The sequence below is a fragment of the Colletotrichum graminicola genome (genome assembly GCF_000149035.1).
Source record: "Colletotrichum graminicola M1.001 genomic scaffold supercont1.2, whole genome shotgun sequence".
Classification (NCBI taxonomy): domain Eukaryota; kingdom Fungi; phylum Ascomycota; class Sordariomycetes; order Glomerellales; family Glomerellaceae; genus Colletotrichum; species Colletotrichum graminicola.
Genome location: NW_007361006.1, coordinates 226,600 through 248,693, shown reverse-complemented (window position 1 = coordinate 248,693; position 22,094 = coordinate 226,600). Strand labels below are relative to the sequence as shown.

Below are 22,094 nucleotides of genomic sequence, written 5' to 3'. Positions count from 1 at the left end.
GCGGGTTATTCTAAACTTTGGTTGGGAAACTGGTTATTCAAAACACTGTCGTACTGCCACAGCTCCGGCTGGAAATCCATGGGCAGCCGCCAGTCGGCAGCCATGTTTACAAAACCTGGGAAGAATTGGGTCTCGTCAGGTTGCGTCGGCCCCCCTACGATGCCCATAAAGCCCTGCTGCTGCTGCTGCTGCGGCGGCGGCGGCGGCGGCGGCGGCGTGCCAGACATGGAAAGGGTCGTCATGGAACGCAACATGTCGGTAGTGCCACTATTGATACCGCCACTACCGACCAGTCCAGCTCCTCCCATAGGGGATGAGAAGGCATCCACGGGTATCCCCGCCGTTAACGGAGCGGCTTGTTGGGGCTGTTCGGGAATGGGCGAGGGCCCGAGGGGGGCGGGGAGCATGTGCGGCGGCAGCGTTGGGGTATTCGCCAGGACGGAAGCGGCGACGTCGGCTATGACTTTGATGGTGTGGTACGCTATCACCGACTGGTGCAGCGGGTCGTACTTCTCGAAGAAGCCGATCACGTTGCGAATGAGCTCAAGATCGCGATGCGCGCGGGGGTTCGTCCTGTTCTGGATGATGTTGACAAAGAGGATGTCTACGCTCCAAGCGACTTGATACAGTAGATACCTGGACGACGGTGTCAGCGAGTTGCGACGCGGGCCTGTCATGTGAACCCGTTTACTTACGGTGTGAACACATGTTCAATCTGATGGTAATTCAAGAGCGAGATGGAGGCGCGCGACGCGCTCACGCACAGAGCAAGACTCGGGCCTATGTCGATGGTTTCTGTGCCCTCCTGATCCCCCAGCGAAGGCAACCTGAAAGCGGCCGAGTGGATGGCCACGATGAGCTGGAAGTATGTGAAGTGGAGCACTGTCAGGCCCAGCATCCTGTAATAGTCGCCGTCTAGCAGCGCTTCGGCATTTTCGGCGCGGATCATGGGGGGGATACTCTCGCGCCACTCCTGCAGCTCGGCATCCAGGCGGCGGATCTCGGCCTCGAGCTCGGCGGGCGGCGCGTCGATGCGGTGGTACAGCGCAGCTGCAATGTGACCCTGGATCTGGGCGAGGCGGACCTGCTGGCGGAAAAAGTTGAGCGTCACACCGTCAGGGTAGTAGTACATGCCGTAGCCGTCTGCCGGGTGCTCCTCGGGCAGGTCGAGGAGGAAGTCGTCGCCGATGAGCGGGGGCTTGCCCATCCGTAGCATGAGGTCGTGGTCGATGATATACGCTCGCCAGAAGAGGCGGCGACGGTGGAGGCGGTTCACAGGGTCGATCTGCAGGTCTGGGTGGGATGGGTAGTTCTCGAGGCGGTGATAGCCCGCCATCATAAGGAGCTGTACAGTGAGGCCCATGAGACTCATGGAGATGTGATTCTCGGACGTGAAGTTGAAGTACTTGACCTGCGGGGATGGTCAGTCGCATTTAACAAGTTGGCCAAGAGGCGATTCTCTTGAAAGTCGCTTGGGCTCACGGTCAACAAAAGTGCCCCTATTGTCATGGGCGTCGGCGTGCGTAGGATGATGTTGGGAACCATCCCGAGGGCATTGTGGATGTATTTTTGGTACTCCTCCTTGTTCCGCATACAATTCCTGTTGCGGATAACATGTGCGATGATGGCATTGAGGGCCATCAGCCAACCTGGGTCGTCAGGAGGCTGACCTTGAGTGTGGGACCGTAGCGCGTCTCGCAACTCGTGGTCCTGGAAGAGCCGGATGCTGACGTTCCACGTCGCGAGAAACTCTGGTATCTGAGTTCAGCGACATTTTCTGCATTTACGACGGCACCGCCTGTCACGGATGGGGCATATAGCATTGGTGCAGTGGCTTACCGTTCACGTAGTCTATGATGACATGGTCAGGAGGTAAGGGGTGGTTCAGATCGGCAAGGCTCAAGAATGGTTTTCGGTGTAGATCTACAACCTTTGTCCGTAGACTAAGCAGAGCATTGGTGAATCTAGCGTCTCCAATGAGAAGCTCAATCTGGGCCAGGCCTTGCGTTGAAAGCAGAGAGGAGGCGCCTGGTGAAAAACGACTGTCAGCTGAGATGATTGTGCATAGGATGGATACTTGAGAGGACGCAAGGTCATGTTCAGTACCTGCTGCGATAACCGATGTGTCATCAGCGGCGCCGATATAGTACGGCCTTGACTTTATCGACGATGTGGCCGACGGCGGCGAGGGACAAGAGTCCGGGTTACCTGACGAAGGGCTCGTACTGCTGGCCTTTCGCCTCGGCAAGGGAGACTGCTGTACCGACGACGGCGTTGCCGACGGTCGGGGCGACACGGTTGCTGATGCCTCCTGCTCTGGCTTTGAGGTTTGGAGCTCCTCCACCAGCTTCTCCATCTGAGCCAGTCTCGAGACTACATCTTCGTAAAGTCTGTTGGACCCAACGACATGGCGAGTGTGTGTCAGCAGGTAAGCCAAGCATGGTTGGGGATAAGGGCCACATGAACCAAACCCCTCCCCCTCTCTCTTATCCTCTCACTCTCGCTCCATGGTATGTGAGATTGAAGGTGAAGGAAGGATGGTGACTGGCGACTTACGGTCTCTGGCGGCGTCCTGAAGAGCGACGGCCTTCGGGCCAGGCGCATTCCAAGCCGTATCTGACGCAGTTGGAACAGACTGGTGTCTTGTGATCACATCTAATCTGTCGTTTCGGTGACGAGTCATCTCATCAGTTAGCTGCTCATCTATCCCGCCAGTTTGTCGGGCCATGTCCCCTCATCCTGTCTCTCTTTCTCTCTTTGTTCTGAATATTGGGAATCCAGAGCATGCTACCGACATCATGCCAGGGGGGGAGGAAGATCAGCCTCTTACCTTACGGCGCCGGCATGGAGTGCAGGCCAAGGGGCGCGGCCTCGGAAGTGTGTCGGACCCGTGGTTGGCCGTTTGTCCGTCTGGTGGTGAGTGCTGGTGCGCTTCGGGGCTCTGCTCCATACTTTTTTCGGGGGGGAGGTGGGAAAGATACGGAGCTTTTTTTCACCTTTTTCCTTTTTTTTTTTATGTGCCACAACAATCGGGCGCCGCTGCAACCGCAGATGCAGCAGAGTATTCCAAGCGAAGCGCGATGGCGTTTACGGGAAACTATGGGGAGATGGACTGCAGAACCCGGTTGGACACTCGTGGATTGGCGAGGTGGTGATTGGTGTAGAGAGAGGAAGCCCCAAGGAAAAGGAATTGGTTGAAGCACGGTGCGCTGTCTGCTTCGGGGACCATCGCCGACGGCGATCCTCAGGAGGGCGGAAAGGCGGAATGGCCGAATTTAGGGCGGAAAGGGACGTGAGGTGAGAGGGAGAGGGAGAGTGAGACAAGACTCAGAGTGGGAGTGTGAGTAAGTAGCTCTCCATCCTTTTCAGCCCGGCTTTTTTTACGTGTCTCGTGTCAGTGTCAAACAGTCAACCGTACGGTGTAGTAGTCTTCGTCGTCTTTCAGCCTTCCTTGTCCCCCATCCATCCCCTTATCGGTTGCCCGCCTGTCTGCCCGCCATTGGGAGTCAGCCGCCGTCTTTCTTATCCTCATATGCCGCCATCTATTTTATCGCTGTTCAAAATCCGCTCTGCTCTGCTCTATCCTAGGCGCTCTATTCAATTCAACTTCATCTCTCTTGCCGAAACTTTCGACGTGAGGCAAGTGGACGGTGACAAGCGACACGCGCGCGCTGGGGATTATCCGCAGCACACTGTACGTACAGTCAGCAGCCCGTGGGTGTAGTGTATAGGGGAGAAATGCGCACGTGATTAAACACTAACGACTATCTTGGTAAGTTGGATTGGGTTTGCGTCACGTTCGACTCCGCTGATGCTTGTCTGGTGTTTTAGGGGCAAAGCTTAAATCCCACACGAGAAAGTGGGGCCGATGCCCCCGAGAGTGGTGGCATCGCCGATTATCAGCACGACACCCAGATGCGACGACTGCCCGTACGAGCCTGACGACGGAATGGCCGTCACCCAATCAACCCTTCTCAGACTTGGCAATGCCAGAGCGTTACATTTGGGATTTCATCTTTTCTTCATCACAGCTAGCTACCTATAGTAAGATGAGCTTAGTGGACTATGAGTCCACCCGAACTCTAGCCATCCCCAATGTCATCTCTGCGCGAGTCAGTCGCACAAGGTTCCTGTTCCTGTATAAGACTGTACGGATAGTCGGATTCCTGATCCGCAGCAATTGAGCCGAAAAGGAGAAAGCCAAGTCATTAGTTGCGACTCCCACCGAGGCTGTACCGGGAGAATTTGCTCATCGGAAAAAAACAAGGGAGGGCATCCCAGCAGGCATCAGTTAATGGATCCATGCCCCTGGCAGAAGCCCATTCGTCGCCCAGATCTGACTGCTCTACCCCGTCTCGAGCTTAGGCAGCGGTAGCTGCCTGACCTGCGTGCGAATCACCAACTCATAAATAGAATACGAGTAATCAGCTTTCAATCGAAGCTTTTGTTTCTTTTATCTATAGTTGGCAAATCCCATGGTGGCCAAGCCAAGTCTTTGCCTGAGCGAGACATGACTGCCGTTCATGAACGTTGTCTGGTCAGAACACTGTGTCAAACGCGACAGTGATTGGTCACTCTAACAACTGGTACATGTAGCACAAAAGTTGAAGAGAACATCACGTGCCGACCGGGCTTATCTTTATCGGACCTCTTGCGTCACCTGCACATTCCGCCTTCGCAGGCAGTTTGTTATGAGTTCCATCGCATCAATACAATCTTCCAGCACAACCTTCATCAGACAGTTTATATCATTATTTTCAAGGTTTCAGCCGAGGCTGGTGGTTCATCTGAACTCTCATTGCCAAGAGAACTCTTTGACGTGTGAACTTTGACCAAGATTTCAGGCCGCTCATCTCAAAATCTTTGCCTCTATTGCGGCGACCTCGCCGTGTCGTAGCCCACATACAGTCAAAATGATTGAGCGACTGCTGAGTTTTTGTGGCTCGCAATCCCTTCTGCTGATTGATAGCTATGAGACAGGTAGACCGAGAGGACCGGTGAAATCCGGGGCCGGGGTCAGGGGACGCCAACCAGCATCTCCATCGGACTCCATCGGGCGGGTGGGTTCCCAACTAACGCTAAGGCTGCCAGCGAGACTGAGGCTCGTTATATAGTGTGTTGCACATCTCGGAAGGCCCGCCGGTGGCGGAGATTAACGTTTTAACCCCGAGAAAATGTACATACTATAATTTGGTGCCAAATCATTGGGGGGAAAGAAGAACTGGGATGTCGTGATGATAAATGCATGTTGTCTCATGCTTCTTGACCAGATAGATAAAACGCTTGAAAACTCCGGGGATGTCTAGACAGCAATGCGTGAGAGGCGGACGCCAAGAAGGTGTTAGTATCTGTCAACTGGCAGCTGTCAACGGATAAGGTACTAGTGGCTAAGTGATAACGGCATCCGTTTGCGATGCAATTGTATGTGCCAATTAATCTATCCATCCGTCCATTTGACCATTTCCCCGTCCATGCTATCAGTCGATAGTGTTGTTAGTTTCTTGCGCTTTCCTATGCTAAACTCCAACATAGACGATATCCAAGTAACTGAAGGGCATCTTGGGCCCGCCAAGCCACACATCGATCCGGCAGCATCTTTTGAGCGACGCCTTTTCACATTTCTCACCCCGTATTTAGAAAAAAAAACTTACTGATTTACAGCCAGATCTTAGGTATTAGAAACGAACCAAAATGTTTTTGTCTTTTTAAAGTTTGAATTGTTATGTCAAGGCCTCAGGGGAGCCTTATTAACAGACACGCACACCAGGGTTCAATTCAGGCTCTTTTGAGCCGGAGCAATATGGCCATCTCTTTCATAGAAACATGTATATGGATCTCGTTGGTTGTATACATATATTAGGCTTACCGTATGATACGTCCTTTTATCTATGTGCCAAGAGCAACTGCCAGTATAGTCTGCAGCAACTGTTGATAATGTAAAAGTGGCAGTGGCGATGAGGCTAGAAAAGGAGGTAGCGACGATTCTACCTAGGTAGAAGACGACGGACTAGGTAGCAATCGTCTTGCGGGTGTAGAAAATTGAGAGTATGGAGACAGCGCCCGGGTAGAAGGGTGCCTCGATAATGCCAAGGAAGTCGCAGGAAATGGCGAGGTGGGTATAGTTGGGCGACAAAGAAAGAACTGCAAACACAATTGAACACCCAACACAGCTACTACACTAATCAATGAGGATACCTTGTGTTCTTTCTGGGGCCACCAGCCTCTTATATTTCACCGAATATTAGCTACACCACGTACACGTACAAAACGCCTTGACGGATACGGAGAATTCCACGGCATTCACTTGAAACTGGGACTATAGCCAATAAATACGGATAAGTTCTCTTTCATCTTAGGGCCTAATTAGGGCTATATGTTAAGACAGTTGTGGAACAGCTCGATGTTGCCTTCGCTGTGTTCAGCCTGCCTTCTTGAATACGAATATTAGCGATCAATTTAAAAGAGCAATTCTGTCAATTCTTCCGTCATCAGTCGTGCTGGTTCTTTCACTCCTTCGACTGTATTCGTCGCACACAAAGCCACATAGAGTCAAGGCGCGGCTTTTGCAAAACTCTAAGCTGGTAAGCACTGCAGTTCAACCCATCGTAACCAGTATGGATTTAAGCTGACGTTAAACTGTCAAGAGTTTCATCGAGACTTACGTACTCCTCCAGATAACCGCTTTCATTCTCTGGGTTCGCTTCGATAAGGATAATCTTGCAATTTCTGCTGCAGCGGTGGTGGCCTTCAACGCATGCTTATTCTTTCCACTCTCCTGGCTTGAGCATATCCGATCCCGAAAACCGTCTACAGTCCTTCTCATGTACTTTGCATCATCGTTTCTCTTTGATGTTTTCCAGTTGCGAAGCCTATGGCTACTTTGATGGAGATATCATCAATGCGGTGGCAAGAATTGTTGACTTTGAACAAAAGAACTCCCCACGAACAAGACACAGATTCTGGATTAAGTCATATGGAAGAGCCAGTGTTAGGTCGGGTCGAGTATGAAAACTTGACAGCCTCATACGGGTAAGTCGAAGTTATATATCAACTCTATTTATGACTACTAACGTACTGTGTTAGACTAGATGATAGGAAAGTCGCACTTAGAGGCGTTAGTAATTGAAGCAGGGAATGTAGTCGGTATCTGTGGTCGCAGTGGAAGGTGAATAGAGTGAATACGGGTGTACCTTGTCAACCTGGTCGACATGCATTAACGATAGTACAGTGGGAAATCGTCTTTTATCGCTTCTCTTTTTTCTCATGATAGATACTCACGGAGGGAGGATTCTCATCGATTCGACGGACATTAACGATTACTGCTTATCTACACTCCGTCCGAGCATTAATGCGATTCCACAAGACCCGTTCTTTATTACCAGTACATTTCGCGAGAATCTTGATCCTCACAAAACATCATCAGACTTGGCAATTGAAGAAGCCTTGCAGAAAATGCAGCTCTTCAATCACGTTCAGTAGCAATGAGGCTCAGGTGGGAACATGAAGCCAGAGTCGCTCAGCCAAGGACAGAAGCAACTGTTCTCACTTGCTAGAGCTATAATACGGCCTTCTAGGATCGTTATACATGCCGAGGTCACCAGCAGGTATGCAACTACTTGGAGACAGTATACATCACTTTCGTGATGAAATTAGTGGATTGGATTTATTTTGCTAACCCAGCATGTTTGTATAACTTGGACCTTGAAACTGAAGACCTCCTATGGAGTGTGTTCAGGGGCCGCACCATTATCGCCATTGCTTGGATACGATTGTGGGATTTGATCGTGTTGCTGTCATGAATGAGGGAAGGATTATCGAATGCGATGATTCTTGTGTATTGTTGCATAACGGCAAATGAAGCTTTCAAGTGCGGGCAGCAATTAACGCCTTACATTGCTTTGTAACAAAAGCTAAGAATCCTGCTGGAGTTTGACAAGTTCAAGACCCCAATTTCTGCAAGGATTGCGCTAGCATCCGGAACATTTAGATGAATCTTAGAGCCATTTGTAACAAAGGCAGAAGCAGAGATGAATGAAATATCTGATAGACATTGGTGGAAAGGCATGAAGCAACTTCCCCCCAGCACAATCAACCAGAAAATTAGCACCTGTACCAGCACAAGTAGCTGTGTCCAGTCCTGCCATCCGAAGGCGTGTAACACTTTCCTCCTCCAGTGATGGCGTTGCCCGTCTCTCCAATCTGGCTCTGACAGTTGGAGTCGTAGTACAAGTGACAGTTGGTGCCGTAGGTCCCGTCGCCAACAGCCCTGATGCTGGCGATGGCGTCGGAGGAACTCCAGCACGTTCCGCTGCATCTCTGCAGCCCAGTTCTGAATCAGCAAACGACACATGAAGCAGGACATGACAGCCTGATCTGGAGACCAGCGTGGGAAAAACTTACACCAGGGCCGTTGGCACCGATCTGGTCGTTGCAGCCCGTGCCGCGGTAGAAACGGCCGCACTGGCCGTTGACGACGCCGGCGGCGGCGCAGGCGGCGCGGCGCTGGAGCTCGGTAGCTTCAAGGTTAATCACCTCGGGAGAGTAGTCCCTGGGAGGACCGAATGCAGCGGCAGCAGCGAGCTCAGCCGAGAGGAGGAGAACGAAGTTCTTGAGAAGCATCTTTTTGCAATGGGTTCCGCGAAGGTAAGTTGGGTATGCAGAATGGATGGTTTATTGGGGAGATGGCTGATGATGAGATGTCGAAGCTGATATGAGATACTGGGAGCAGACGGGCGACAGCCATGGTCTTTATACGCCAGGTTTTGATACCTCTTCTTCCCACCCCCCCTTCTTCTTCTCGCTTCTTAGTCTTAACTCGGTGAGATGCTCACACCCATAGGTTCCCTTCGTTGTTAGCATAACTACAAACCTGCTTCCACCTATCTGCCCACCATTGGCGACGTCCGAAACCATCTTGTTTGTTGAGATGCGTCCCCGCAATTCTTGAAGTCAATTCTCCCGCTTTATCACATGTAGGGTGCGTGCAGTTGCGATGTACTGCTGATAGAATATCGTCACCGTGCTTGTTTGATTCGTCGTATTCTGCATGTCTTGCAAAAGAACCTGTTGCCCTTAGCCTTGATGACCAAGCGGCTGTATAATTATAGAGGCGAGAAGTAATACACCCTCGTCTACCGGAGGACGGTGTCGAATTTGCCTCTCTCGCGGGGTAGTCCTTTTCCAACATATGGTCCCTGCGATAATAGTGTATAGTTAGCAACAACTACTGGTCGCCTGTGTAGTCGAACTTCATTCGTTGCTCACATATCAGCTAATGAACTTAGTGTTGCTGACACATCCCACATGTCAGCCGCACTGACAACTTTAGTTTCGAATGCAACACAACAGAACCAGAAGTTGTCATTGGGCCAAGAAACTGATTTTCGACAACATGTGTCCATCATATAGTGGTCGAAAAACGTGAGTGGCCAGACTGGTTGCAACTAGGGCCCGGCCCTTTCCCCTTTAATTGTTGCGATGAACTAGTTACTTGAAAACAGGTCTAACATTGTAACCTTTGGGGCTAACGGAAAGAGACGTATTATTTCTATTGAGTGCTTTGCCTAATGCGGTTAGACCCGCAGATCTGTACAACAGTGAGATTCGCAAGTTTCCATCTTGAGCATTTAACTGCTGCCTAGCTAGCATCACGAGGTATTTTGATAGCCTGCCCGTGCTTAAGACCCATGCATGTTGCTTAGCCTGAAATGAGGGGCTAACTAGACGCGCCGCCGGTTGTAATAGTAACCCTGTCTCTCATGCCTAGGCCAACAACTCAGTCGCCCCAGACAGACTGTGAGCCTGCTGATAGTCGAGCTGTCGTACGAGCGTCGCCGATGTCAGTCCTTCACGAGTTAGTGCGTACGCCAGAGACACAGAGCTGTTCGGGAGAGGCCGGTGTGTTTCAAAATGAGGCGACAGAAACATACAAGAGACAACCCAGGCTATGTGTAAGCAACGGTTTGCCGGCTTATACATTCTCAGGCGCATGTAAGGGGTGACTTATGCGGATTGGCAGATCTGATCCTGCTCGTATAGGGCCTTTTCTCTGACTGGAAATCCCAATCTATGTATATGAGTGTGTCAGTCTATAGACTATATCCACCCGTCCTCTTGCGTTGTAAATATGTGGAACAAACTCAACGGGCAAGATAATAACAAAGATCACCTGCTACTGCCTAATGCCTAAATGTAATACAAGACCTCTGGATAGGTTCTGCAGGTGATACATTGCACTGCAGCTTACATGCCTTGACGTTGCTTCAACTGCACGATGTGGGTTTAGTTACGTTGAACCCCAGCTGCCACGAACACTGTCTTGAATCTGTGGGGTTATTAGCTCTACAAGGGTCGCCGGCGGATCCACTTGTAGCTAGAAAAGAACTCTTTCGGCCTGAAGGGTAGGTAAGGTTTAGACGAATCATGGATCTATTAGTCTATTCACCTCACCGCCTATCTTGGCTTTGTGCAACAGCTGCTGACAATGCACGACAGGTGACCGAACCAACATGTATACTGTTCCAGGTTGATACACTGCACTGGATGGCGATTCATGATCCGTTTGGTAAATCTAGACTCAAATGCAACTCCTAGCACCCAGACGTGTGTGATGATGTCTAATGGGTTTCCCAGACACAAAAATTTATTCATCTGATTCATAGTATTGATCGAATGTGGCTTCCCTCTAGTAAGTCAAACTACCCACTTTCCGCCCACCCCTGCATTCCGCCCACCCAAAATCAAAGCCATCACAACCAACACCACTTTATTCAAATAACTATTAACTACCTCTTAAAGCTATAATAATACAGCTTTTAGCCTTACTAGGTAATTCTAATACGCTGGATTTAGCTATATTACTTTTAGCCTTACTAACCTTAATTTACGCCTTCTATATATCTCTAATTATTACAAATTTAATATTTAGATCTAGATAAATAGCCTTCTTTTTCCTTACTATACTGTTATTAATTTTAGCCTATAGAAGCTTTATTTAATAATAGGTAGTAGCTAATTAAAAGGACTACTACTAGAAGCCTTTTTTAACCTTTCTAAAGAGCTAGCGTTATGTAGTAATGTTTTACTTTAGTTAGCTAAATAGGTGTAATTAATCCTTAAGGTCTTTAACCTTCTTTAGCATAGACTACTTAATAGTAAATAAATATTCCTTAAAGTCCTAGCTAGTATAGGTATTATAAGCCCCTTTTACCCTCTTATTAATTAGTATTAATAGTATTAATAGTGTTAATATATCTAGTAATAAATAGGAGCTTATTAGAGGCTTAGTAATAGTAACTAGCTATAACCTAGTGTATTTCTAGCTACTTTTAATATTACTAGTAGTTAGCCTAGCCTAGTAAGCCTTATAGTAGTAAGATATAAATAACCTCTTACTAATAATAGTTAAATTATTTTACTATATAAGGTATTTAAGCTTCTTATAATAGGCTACTTTTATAAGACTAAAGACTACTTAATTAAGAGGCTAGAGGATATAAAAGGTATATAGTAATAAGAATAAGAAATAGATATTATTAGTATAGTATAACTATATAAACTTTATTATTATATAGCTTTTATACCTATTTAGGATAAGTAGTCTAGCCTTATAAAGTTAAGAAGGCTTAGTCTAAAAGAGAAAAACCCTCTATAGCTACTTAATAGTAGTATTATTAGTAGTCTACTTATTTTTTATTACTATAAATTTTTATCCCTTATATAAATTAAGATCTAAAAGGAACTACTACTACTAGACCCTTTTACCTTTATATATAACTAAAGGATAAATAGTATTACCTTTAGTAGATATACACTTAATAATAAATACTTAGGCTTATAATCTAAGCTGCTTTTTCCTTACTACCCTTATAGTAGCCCTACCTAGCACTAGGCTATTATCCCTCTTACCCTTAAGGATACTAGTCTTATTTATATTATATCTATTAGCTAGGTTAATAGTAGTAATATAAGGTATAGTAAGATATTTAAACTAATTTCTAATAACCTTAGTAGATACCCTATTAATATGCCTAGAATTAATAGAGCGACTTCTTTAGACCTTAATAGATAGATACCTTTATAAGAAGGTATTTACCTATTACCTTCCTAAAGGTTAGGTATCTCCTATAGCTTAGAGGATGCGCTAGGTGAAATCCCTTAGTTATTAATAGGTTAGAGGAAGCCTAAGATCGGCCTGATTTTGCACCTAACTGGCCAGGCTGGCCTCTTAGGCATAAGATAGTTACTAGAGGTCTTTAAAGGCAGCAGCCCTCTTTTAGGTGCTGTTCTTCTAGTCTTAAAGTGTTAATTATGGTATACCCTATCGCTTAGAGGTATTATAAAGAGATATACCCTTTGTAATAGTAGTAAGTGCCTAATTAATCTTAATTTTAGTATATTTAGTTATTAGGTAATAAGGAAGGTATTCTGAAAAAATAAAGTGATTTGGAGAAAAATGGAAAATGTTGTGGCACTTTGAAAATTGAGGCTATCTAGAAAGTGGGTGGCTGGGCGGCATTTTCTGGGTGGGCGGAATGCAGGGGTGGGCGGAAAGTGGGTAGTTTGACTTATATTTAAAGTAAATTCAACTGTTCAATGGTGGAGCCGATCTATGGTCATATGATTTACTATCACGTGACTTACCCTAGCGGCTTACTTACACTACTATAAATATCTATAGTAATAACTTCTTCTTTTTTTTCCTATTATCTATCTTAATAAGTAACTAGTAGTTAATTAAACTATTACTGCTTTATAATTATAATCCCTATAATACTAACACTAATTAGTAGTTAACTTTATAGTTACTACTACTATAGATTAATAAGGATTATTAGAAAAGGCTTATAATACTTTACTTACTATAGTAGCTTAGATTAAAGTATTAAAGTGCTATCTAGCCTAAAGATTATTAGTACCTAAGATCTTATAATACCTAGTAAATAACCTTTTAAGCCTTATGTCTATTATATAATAACTACTATTACTACTATTAACTTTATTACTTTTAGAGAAGTCTTTTTCTTTATATACTACTTACTTACTAATAACCTTTATAGTATTTAGTATAATTATTTTTTTTTTATACCTAAGTTTCTTTAAGTTTTTTTTCTTTTTATTTTTTAACCTTTTTTTTTTAATTATTAAGATTTTTATTTTACTAAGTTTTTATTTTACTATAGTAGTAACAGCCTATATAAGATTATAAGTAAATAGACTTCTATAAGTTCTTATCTAAATAAGATCTTACTAGTAAGACTAGCTATAAAGTAGTTAAGTAAGAACTACTTAAGTAATTTACTTTTAATATAGTATTTATAAGTAAATAGCTTTTACTAATTTTACCTTTATATACTTCTAATATTATATTATTAGCTAGGTGTAGCCTATAGTAATTATAACTTCTTTTTTTAACTAAATAATTAGTAGCTAAGTGTTACTTTTAGTAAGTATACCTCCTTTTATTCTTTAAGTAAGATAAAAAAAGTAGAAGTTATTTATATTATCTTAATTTACTTACTTTTTTTTATCTTTTAAATACCTATTAATAACTATACTATTTTTTTTATTTTCTTTTTTTCTTTAAGTAAGGTATAGTTATTAGTAACTAATATAACTTTTACTTAACTTTACTATCCTAATTAATTTAAGAAGACTACTTATTATTTACTTTTAAGTAAGGTATATAACCTTAACTTTTTACTTTTTTTTTTTTAAAAATCTTTAACTATAGTATCCTACTTACTAAAAAGTAAGGTCTATGTATATCTTTTTTTAAAAATAGTATATGTCTCTTCTTATTCTTTAAGTAAGATCTAATATAAGGCCTCCCTAAAGCTATCTCTTTATGTTACTAAAGCGTAAGGCCTCTCTAGAGCTATCTTTTTATGTTACTAAAGCGTAAGGCCTCCTTAAAGCTATTTACTACTATCTATTTATCTATTATTTTATTTTTTTATTTACCTTATCTCTTACTTATACCTCTTTATATTATATTATTTATTTACTTATCTTATTATTATTTATACTAATAGTAGTAATTCCTCTAATATATAGATTTACTTCTAACCCTATAGGTAAGAAGTAAGTGCCTATATTTAAGAGGTTAGTAAGGCTAATAAAAGGTAATAATAGTAAAGGAAGGACTAAGTAAAAGGTAAAGTAAACTATAGGCGCTAGCTAGAGTAAAAAAGTATATCTATCTATAGGATATTAAGGATCTATATCTTATCCTAAAGCGTAGCTAGCCCTTTATTATTATATAACTATAAGGTATAACTAATTTAGCTAATATTCCTAACAGCCTTACCTAAGTTAAGTAACGTAACGCCTTAAGCACTATTATTATACTTTAAATAATATAATATAGCTTTATATAGTTATATAGTTAATAGCTATAGAGATATACTACTAAAGACTTTAAAGAATAGTTACTTAATACCTTTAAAGGTACTACTTATAAAACTATTATTAAATTTAGAGACTACCTAATATATAAGGGCGTATAGGTATTAATAGTAAAGTTACTAACTATTACTAAATAAATTTACTATACCCTTAAGGCTAATAATCTAAAGGCGTAAACGCTTAAGGATATTAAAGAAAAAAAAAAAGTAAGGATTTTTACTTAAAGATTAATAAACCTAACTTTATATAAGATATTATAGACCTACTACTAGAAATAATATTAACATAAGATTAACTAGGCCCCTCTTATATTATTACCCCTTTAGTATAAGTTACTTAAGTCTAAAAAGGTTAATAGAGGCCTATTAATCTAGCCTTATTATATAATAACCTAAATTTTATTTCTTTACTATTTAAGTAGGTAAGTAATACTTACCCTTACCTATTAGTTATACTAGTTACTACTACTTTACTTATAACTTACTAGCTTACTAACCTTATTAAATTATACCTTAATAAGATAAAGTATAGTAAAGGGGTATATAAGTTACTTAAATTAAAGCTTATAATCTTTTATAACTACTATATAAAGGCTAGGATTTAGTAAAAGTATTTTATAAGCGCCTTCTTTATTATACTTAAAGGTAAGGCTATAAAGTACTATACTAACTATCTTTATAACTAGACTAACTTTATTACTATAGTTATATAGATAAAGGGTAATTTTAAGAATAAAGAGACTTTTTAGGCCTACCTTACTAAGCTATAAAGGACTAATTTAATAAGGACTATCTTAAATAATCTAGATAAAAGTAAGGCTAAATACCTAGAGTTACTTATTAAGAAAGTAACTACTTTTATAAGAATAGTTATAAGGATTAGTACTTTATCTAACGTAGCCCTCTATAACTAATTACTTAACTCCTGCTATAAGATAAAAAAGTGCTTCCTTACCCTTTTTAATCTATCTTTAACGTTTACTAGCGTATATAGCTAGCTCTAATTAGTAATTAGTAATATAATATAATTTAAATAACCTATATATTAATACCTAACTAAAGAAGTAGATAATTAATACTAGACTAACTATACTTATAATAGCTAGTAAAGTTACTAGTAATTTAGCTAACATAACTATAGCTATAGTAACTTTATACTATAGCGCCCTTTAAATAGTAATTTATAGTAATAAGCACCCCTTTTACCCTTATTATTATTTATAAAGAAGTACTATATATATAGTAAGCCTAACTATTAGTTAATAAGGCACTTAAAAGATAAAAGGTAATAAGCCTACTATAAGTATAAAAAGTAGTATCTAATAGACTTTTTACCTAAAGCCTTTAACTACTTTATAACTAACTTTAAGGGATATAAGCTATTTACTTTAGATAAGGAAAGTAACTATATAAAAAGTAATAAAGATAAAGAATTAGGTACTACGTTTTATATATTAATAATATTCTTTAACTTATTTACTATTAATAGGCCTGCTTTTTTTTTATTACTATATAACTAATTTATAACCTATTTTCTTATAAAGGATAACTCCTTATATAAGAATCTATATAATAATAAGCTACCTAACGTAGACGTCTTTACCCTTAATAAGTAATATTTATTTATCTTATTCTATAGTATTATACCTAACTCTAGTGTAGCTAAATATTTAATAGCTAGATATAAGTAGTATTTTACTTTTTACTACTAAATAAAAGGAAATCTAGCTATAAATAAGTTATAAGTAGGTAAAGTAAAAATCTACTTTAGTAGTAGTAACTACTTTAAATTATAAGAGGTAATTAATATACTAACCCCCTTTAGTATATTAACCTTTTATATAATACTATTAAATACCTTATTTCTACTTTACCTTATAGATATAGATTAGTATAGTATTAAATTTAATAACCTTACTAATAAGCTAATTTAAGGTAACACTATTATACCTATTATTTAGAAATAAGGCTATATATAGATACTACTTAATTAATATAAGTAAAGTATTACTTACTATTATCTTATAGATAATAAGTTATAGTAAATTTATTATTACTTTAGCTACTTATTAGTCTAAAGGCTTTATTACGTCCTCTAATAATCTAGTAATAAAGTTAAGATTATAGCCTTAAAGAAATTAACTAAGGTCTGCTACTACTACTAGATAAATATAAAGGCGCCTAGTTACTTTAAATTTACTTTATATAATAATAAATATAACTTTAACTATAAGATTATTATTAATATTATCTACCTTAATAGTAACTGCCTAGCCTTATATATAGTTAATACTATAATATCCTTTTAAGTAGCCTATTTACTTAAAAACGTTACTATAAAGTATATATAGGAGGCACTTTAGATATACTAAATTAATATCTACTTTAGCCTACCTAACTAGATTATTACTAATACTAGCCTAAACTTTTATACTAGTAAATTTAAGTAGTTAGTAAGGTTACTTTATATTAACGTTAAAGAAATACTAATTAAAGCCTATAATAGTATTAGTAAGGTTAAAAGATACTATACGCCCCTCTAATATATATATAATATCTTTTATAGTAAAGGCTATATACCTAAGGTTACTTTTTAGCTAGCTGTTAAAGTAATTAATAATATAGCTAGCCTAAATAGCCTAGTACTTACGCTATTAGTCTTTAGCGCCTACTTATAAATCTCTAACTTATTACTATTTTTACTAACCTTACTTAAAAAAGCTAAAGTAGTAAGAAAAGTAATAAAGGCTATTTACTAGATCTATATAAAAAAGTAAGTTAATAAGGTAGTAACTATATATAACAGCCTAAATACTACTATAATAGTAGCTTTTTTACTTTAATCTATAGTCTATATCTAGCGTAAGAAAAAAGGCTAGTAAGGCCTTTTTTACCTTATTACTAATAATAAGACTACTTATACTATTAACCTCCCTTAAGGCCTATAAACTTTTTATTTAACTATTATTAAACTATACCTTAAAGATACTTATAATAAGTAATAATAGCTACTTTTTAAGGTAGGTAGGTAAGGTAATAAGGAGAATAATAATAATAGCGTAGTAGCCTTATTACTTACTAATATCCTTACGCCTACTAAAGAAATATATAATAGTATTACTATTACTATATACCTATAGCTAAAGCAAAAAGCTAGCTACTTATAGAGGTATATTAATTTCTTTAATAAAACTAGCTTTACTATTAGGCCTACTACCTTCTTTACTACTATAAGTATAGTATATATCTTAATAAAAGAAGAAGCTAACTAACTATTATTAATTAAGCTATAAAAAAAAGGTATTATTACTACCCTAAGGAAACCCTTTAAGTAAGTAACTACTACTAAGATTAAAGGGCTTATTATTTATAAGGTATTTTACTTTATTTAATATAATAAGAATAAGTATACTAAAATATAAATATTTAAATTATAGATTATTAATAAGGTAAAAGGCTAGAATAAAAAACTATATAAGAAATTCTACTTTATTATCTAAGGATACACTAATAATAGTAAAAAAGTAATTTTTACTTAGTTACTTATAATCTAGTAAGCTAGCTAGTGCCTTATTCTTACTTTTACTTTATTTTTTATTTATAATAATAATAATTTCTTACTTTAGTTATATAATATTACCTAAGTATATATATAGTTAACTACCTTATTAAATTATATAATTCTTATATACCTTTTATTATAAATATAAGACCTCTATCTAAAAGGCACTATTATATAAGTAGTAAAGCTGTTATATAGTATTATAAAGGTAAGCACTTACTAGTAAGTAATATATAGTTACTACTATAAAGAAAAGCTTTAGATAAAGACTTTAACCTTTAATTTATACCTACTAATTACTAATATAAAAAGCTTAGACTTTAGGATTATTAGTATATAGACTAATAATACTATTACCTTTTTAGATAAATCCTTTTCTACCTATAAGGCTAATAAGCTTATTAAGGCTATATTTACTACTAAGGAGAAGTAAATCCTTACTATTAATAACCTACTTACTTTTAATAGTAGTATAGTATCTCTAACTACTAAAGGGAAGATTTTTTTTTAATAAAAAAGCTAAAGTAAAAGACTTTAACCTATTAATAAAGAATCTTTATAAGCACTTAAGTAGTATATTAAATAATAGGCCTATAGTATATATATTACGTTAGTCTATTAGCCTAAAGCATACTTTAACTACTTTATTATAATATAACACTAATTACCTAATATAAATAAGATTAAGGCACTTAACTATTATATTATATAGTAAATAAATAACCTTAACTATAGTCTGTTATTTTACTTACTTAACTTTAAATTTATAAAGCTTTTTATTTTTATAAATAGATTATTTATAAATAATAAGGATTTTACTTTATAGCTAAGATTTATTATTATTCTTACTAATAAGGCACCTATAAGTACTACTATAGGTAATAAATTTACTATAACTAGTAATATTATTTACTTTAGCTTAATAAAGTGTAAGTAAGTTACCTAAAGTATACTAGCCTTTAAGATCTATAGTATAGTTACTAGCGCTAACGTTACTTATACACTTAGTATAACTATTATAATAATTACTAACTACCTTAAGCTACTATATATACTAATAATCCTTTATACTAACTTATACTTATTTTATAAGTGCCTTATTAAGCTTAGGACTATAAAAAAAAAAGGCTTATAATTAATATTATAGCTTTTTAGTAGTTATATAAGTAACATAAGGTTTATAAGGTATAATAAATATAAGGTAATAATAATCTTACTAATAAATTTACTAAATTATTACCTAATAAGGCGCTTATATAACTAGTTAGAAATAAGATAGTTTAGATTAGTATAAAAGGATAAGTTTTTTAAGCTATATAATAGATTATATAAACAAAAAGTATTAAATACTTTTATACTTTTAATTTTTATTACGTTTTTAAGCTTTTTAGCTGCTAGGCAGTATCTAGGCTATTTGTGGCGATTTTCTTTTACTTTAGAAAGTTACTAGTGTTAGGATATTTAACTGTTTAATAGTGGAGCTGATCTATGGTTACGTAATTTACTATCACGTGACTTACCCTGGCGGCTCACTTACACCACCACAAATATCCGCGGCAACAACTTCTTCTTCTTTTTCCTATCATCCATCTCAACAAGCAACTAGTAGTCAATCGAACTATTACTGCTTTACGATCGCGATCCCTGTGATACCAACAATCATGCTCTGACATTTGACTACTTTCGATGGGCCTCACAACCTATGAGGTACACATACTGGTCTATTTGTGAACATGCATTCATCGGTTGCTCCAGAACTGTAATTATTGTCAAGAACGCAAGGCATGGAAGTAGCCAGCTAAGAGAAAAAACAAGCAATACCGACTTTCCGTGGGTTGGATGCAGAGAATAGAATACTAGATTGTTGTACTATACGCGGTTGCTGCAGCTCTTTAGTGTCAAGCTTATCATCTCCATAGTCCAAACATGAAGTCGCACACCGTCAATATGGCCTTGGCATAGCTGCCGTGTGGACCCATGAACATGCCGATGCATGATTCGAAGACGACCATGGCGATGATAGGGTGGAGCCGCGACAGCCATGCGAGCAGCGCGTCAAGGGCCGCCCATTGCGCGAGCGCGCTGTCCTGCTCTTTCTCTGCCTCGATGGTTGCCGGGTCGAGGGTGATAAATCGGTCATTGACGCTCGGTGGTGCCGACGAGACGGTGCCGACGAAGCCAACCAAGACTTGCTCGTTACCGGAATGCAGGGCAAGCCTGGTGGCGAGGTTGCTCAGGGACCGCGCCTTGCTCAGGTAAATTTTGATGCTTGCCAAAATCAAAAAGTTGTTAGCCGGGTTTTGGGAGTTGTACCAAGGCCGTTGAAAGTGACGGTTACTGGTCGTAGCGACGGGGCCGCGGTATCAATCAGATTTGCAGAGGCCTCTGTCATGCCACTGGGTGATCAGGGTCTTCAGCTCCGTCAAACTCCCTTTTGCCAGCAACGGCACCACATGTGACCAGGCTAAGCCTCCAGAGTCCGAAAACAGGCACAAGTGTCGGAGCTTGTCGAATCGGACGACGTGCTCTGGTGACAACAGTGTTACTACATGGCGGCCGAGTCATGCTCGTCCTTCGGTCCCCAAGTGGGCTGTTTCAGTTCTCAAGGGCTGATTGTTTTTCGGCAGATAGCCCTTTGCGACGGATTGGGAAGGAATCCAAGGATGCGATGAAGAGTCCGTCTGCCTTCACTTCAATCACGTAGAGTCTTGAAGATGTGCCTGGCCTGGCTGACAGCCAAGGCGCTAATGGTCTCTTCCATAATCAGCGTCGAAACTCAGTCGGAAGTACGGATAGGGCAGGGCACGCTAAGCTACTAGGTCCTGAATTGCTTCGTTGGCTGGTGTCAAAAAAGAATTGATCCGGGCGCCACGACGTTGGCGCAAGCACAACGGGTGATGTCGTCCGGGGGGCCTCCACTTCCGCTGACCCTGTAAAGCGACTGACCGCGGCGGGTGGATTGGCTCGGAATGCTTCGGTCCACGCGTTTCATCGCCATTCGGGCCGCGCGGGCAGCTTCCGGGACGGCTGAGGCTGCGGGAGCGGTCGATCATCGAGAAGCTGAGTTCGTGGATGCATAGAGGGCGGATTGGACAAGATTTTGCGAGTGACCAGGTACACCTGACCCAACGCCTGGGATTTTCATCCCGTAGTCAAATAACAATTGCGATCAGACAGATAATGTTGCGGGGGATAAAGGCTAGATCGATGGAGATAGGATGGACTCATGGAGAGATGCAAAACCCGGGAACTGATCAGAGCGGGAATAATTACTGGAGATTGGGACTGCCCCGGATGATGGACTGTTGCTCCCTCGGACCCCCAGACCGAAGACGTCATCGCTTGAGCCACCGTTCGCGCTCCTGCATTTCGCTTTGCCCTGTTTGGCAATCCGAATCGCCTGGTGCCGCGGGGTGACTGCAAGTCCTCGTAGGCAGCCAAATGGGGAAGCTTTTCCTCTTCCGTCGGCCTTTGTTGATCTAGGTAGGACAACGGGAATACGATACCAAGACGGAGGGAGAAAATGATTCAAAAAAGGGAAATCCTAGCAATGAAAAATAACATAACCTCGCTACGATTACTAAGAGGGTGGGCGGTCTTTTTGCTGCTCTCGCTGACCTAATCATGGCGTCGTGCCTTGGCAATTGCCAGCCAGGCACAGCTGGACTCGTGGGAAACAAGCTTTGGGATGCCGCCTTTGCCAAGTTCGCTGCCGCTGTACCGCCACTTGGCACAAACTTCAACTCTCCGCCGGCCACTGACAGCGAAATGGGCCGCGAACCGCCTTGTCGTGATCGATCCCGTTCCGTCACTGCTCGCAAGTCTCGGGCGGTTCAATGCGACCAGTCGTGGGTCGGCGACATCTAGCATCTATCTGGCGGCATCCCGACTTTTACTTTGATCGGCATCAACCCAAGTCACTGACCGTGCACGTGAGCATTATCCCCATCCCATCCCACCCCATCCCATGCCATCCCCTGATTTTGACCTCCTCCTCCTCCTCCTCCTCCGGACTCTCTCCGTCGAATTCACCCACTGTGGATCGCCTCACCGACCTGTGACAGTGTAACCGCGGTCTGACGTTGACACTAAGGTACGGTCGCTTGGTCGCACAACTGACGTTGGCA

General features: G+C 40.7%; 3 protein-coding genes across 3 annotated transcripts; all 3 read right to left on the bottom strand.

The window, feature by feature from the left end:
- Window positions 1-5: 5 nt before the first annotated feature.
- On the bottom strand, window positions 6-2,509 carry GLRG_00538 (fungal specific transcription factor domain-containing protein; the record flags this gene model as incomplete). The annotated part of the gene is made up of 6 exons (XM_008091223.1): window positions 6-636; window positions 696-1,411; window positions 1,483-1,751; window positions 1,840-2,028; window positions 2,107-2,390; window positions 2,499-2,509. The coding sequence occupies 6 exons, from the start codon at window positions 2,507-2,509 to the stop codon at window positions 6-8; spliced, it is 2,100 nt and encodes a 699-aa protein (XP_008089414.1).
- A 5,591-nt stretch (window positions 2,510-8,100) lies between these two features.
- GLRG_00537 (uncharacterized protein) lies at window positions 8,101-8,619 on the bottom strand (the record flags this gene model as incomplete). Its single annotated transcript, XM_008091222.1, has 2 exons — window positions 8,101-8,316; window positions 8,401-8,619. 2 exons carry the CDS (start codon window positions 8,617-8,619, stop codon window positions 8,101-8,103), a joined length of 435 nt encoding a protein of 144 aa, XP_008089413.1.
- An 11,255-nt stretch (window positions 8,620-19,874) lies between these two features.
- Window positions 19,875-20,359, bottom strand: GLRG_00536 (uncharacterized protein; the record flags this gene model as incomplete). Its single annotated transcript, XM_008091221.1, has 2 exons — window positions 19,875-20,213; window positions 20,306-20,359. 2 exons carry the CDS (start codon window positions 20,357-20,359, stop codon window positions 19,875-19,877), a joined length of 393 nt encoding a protein of 130 aa, XP_008089412.1.
- Between the last annotated feature and the right edge of the window lie 1,735 nt (window positions 20,360-22,094).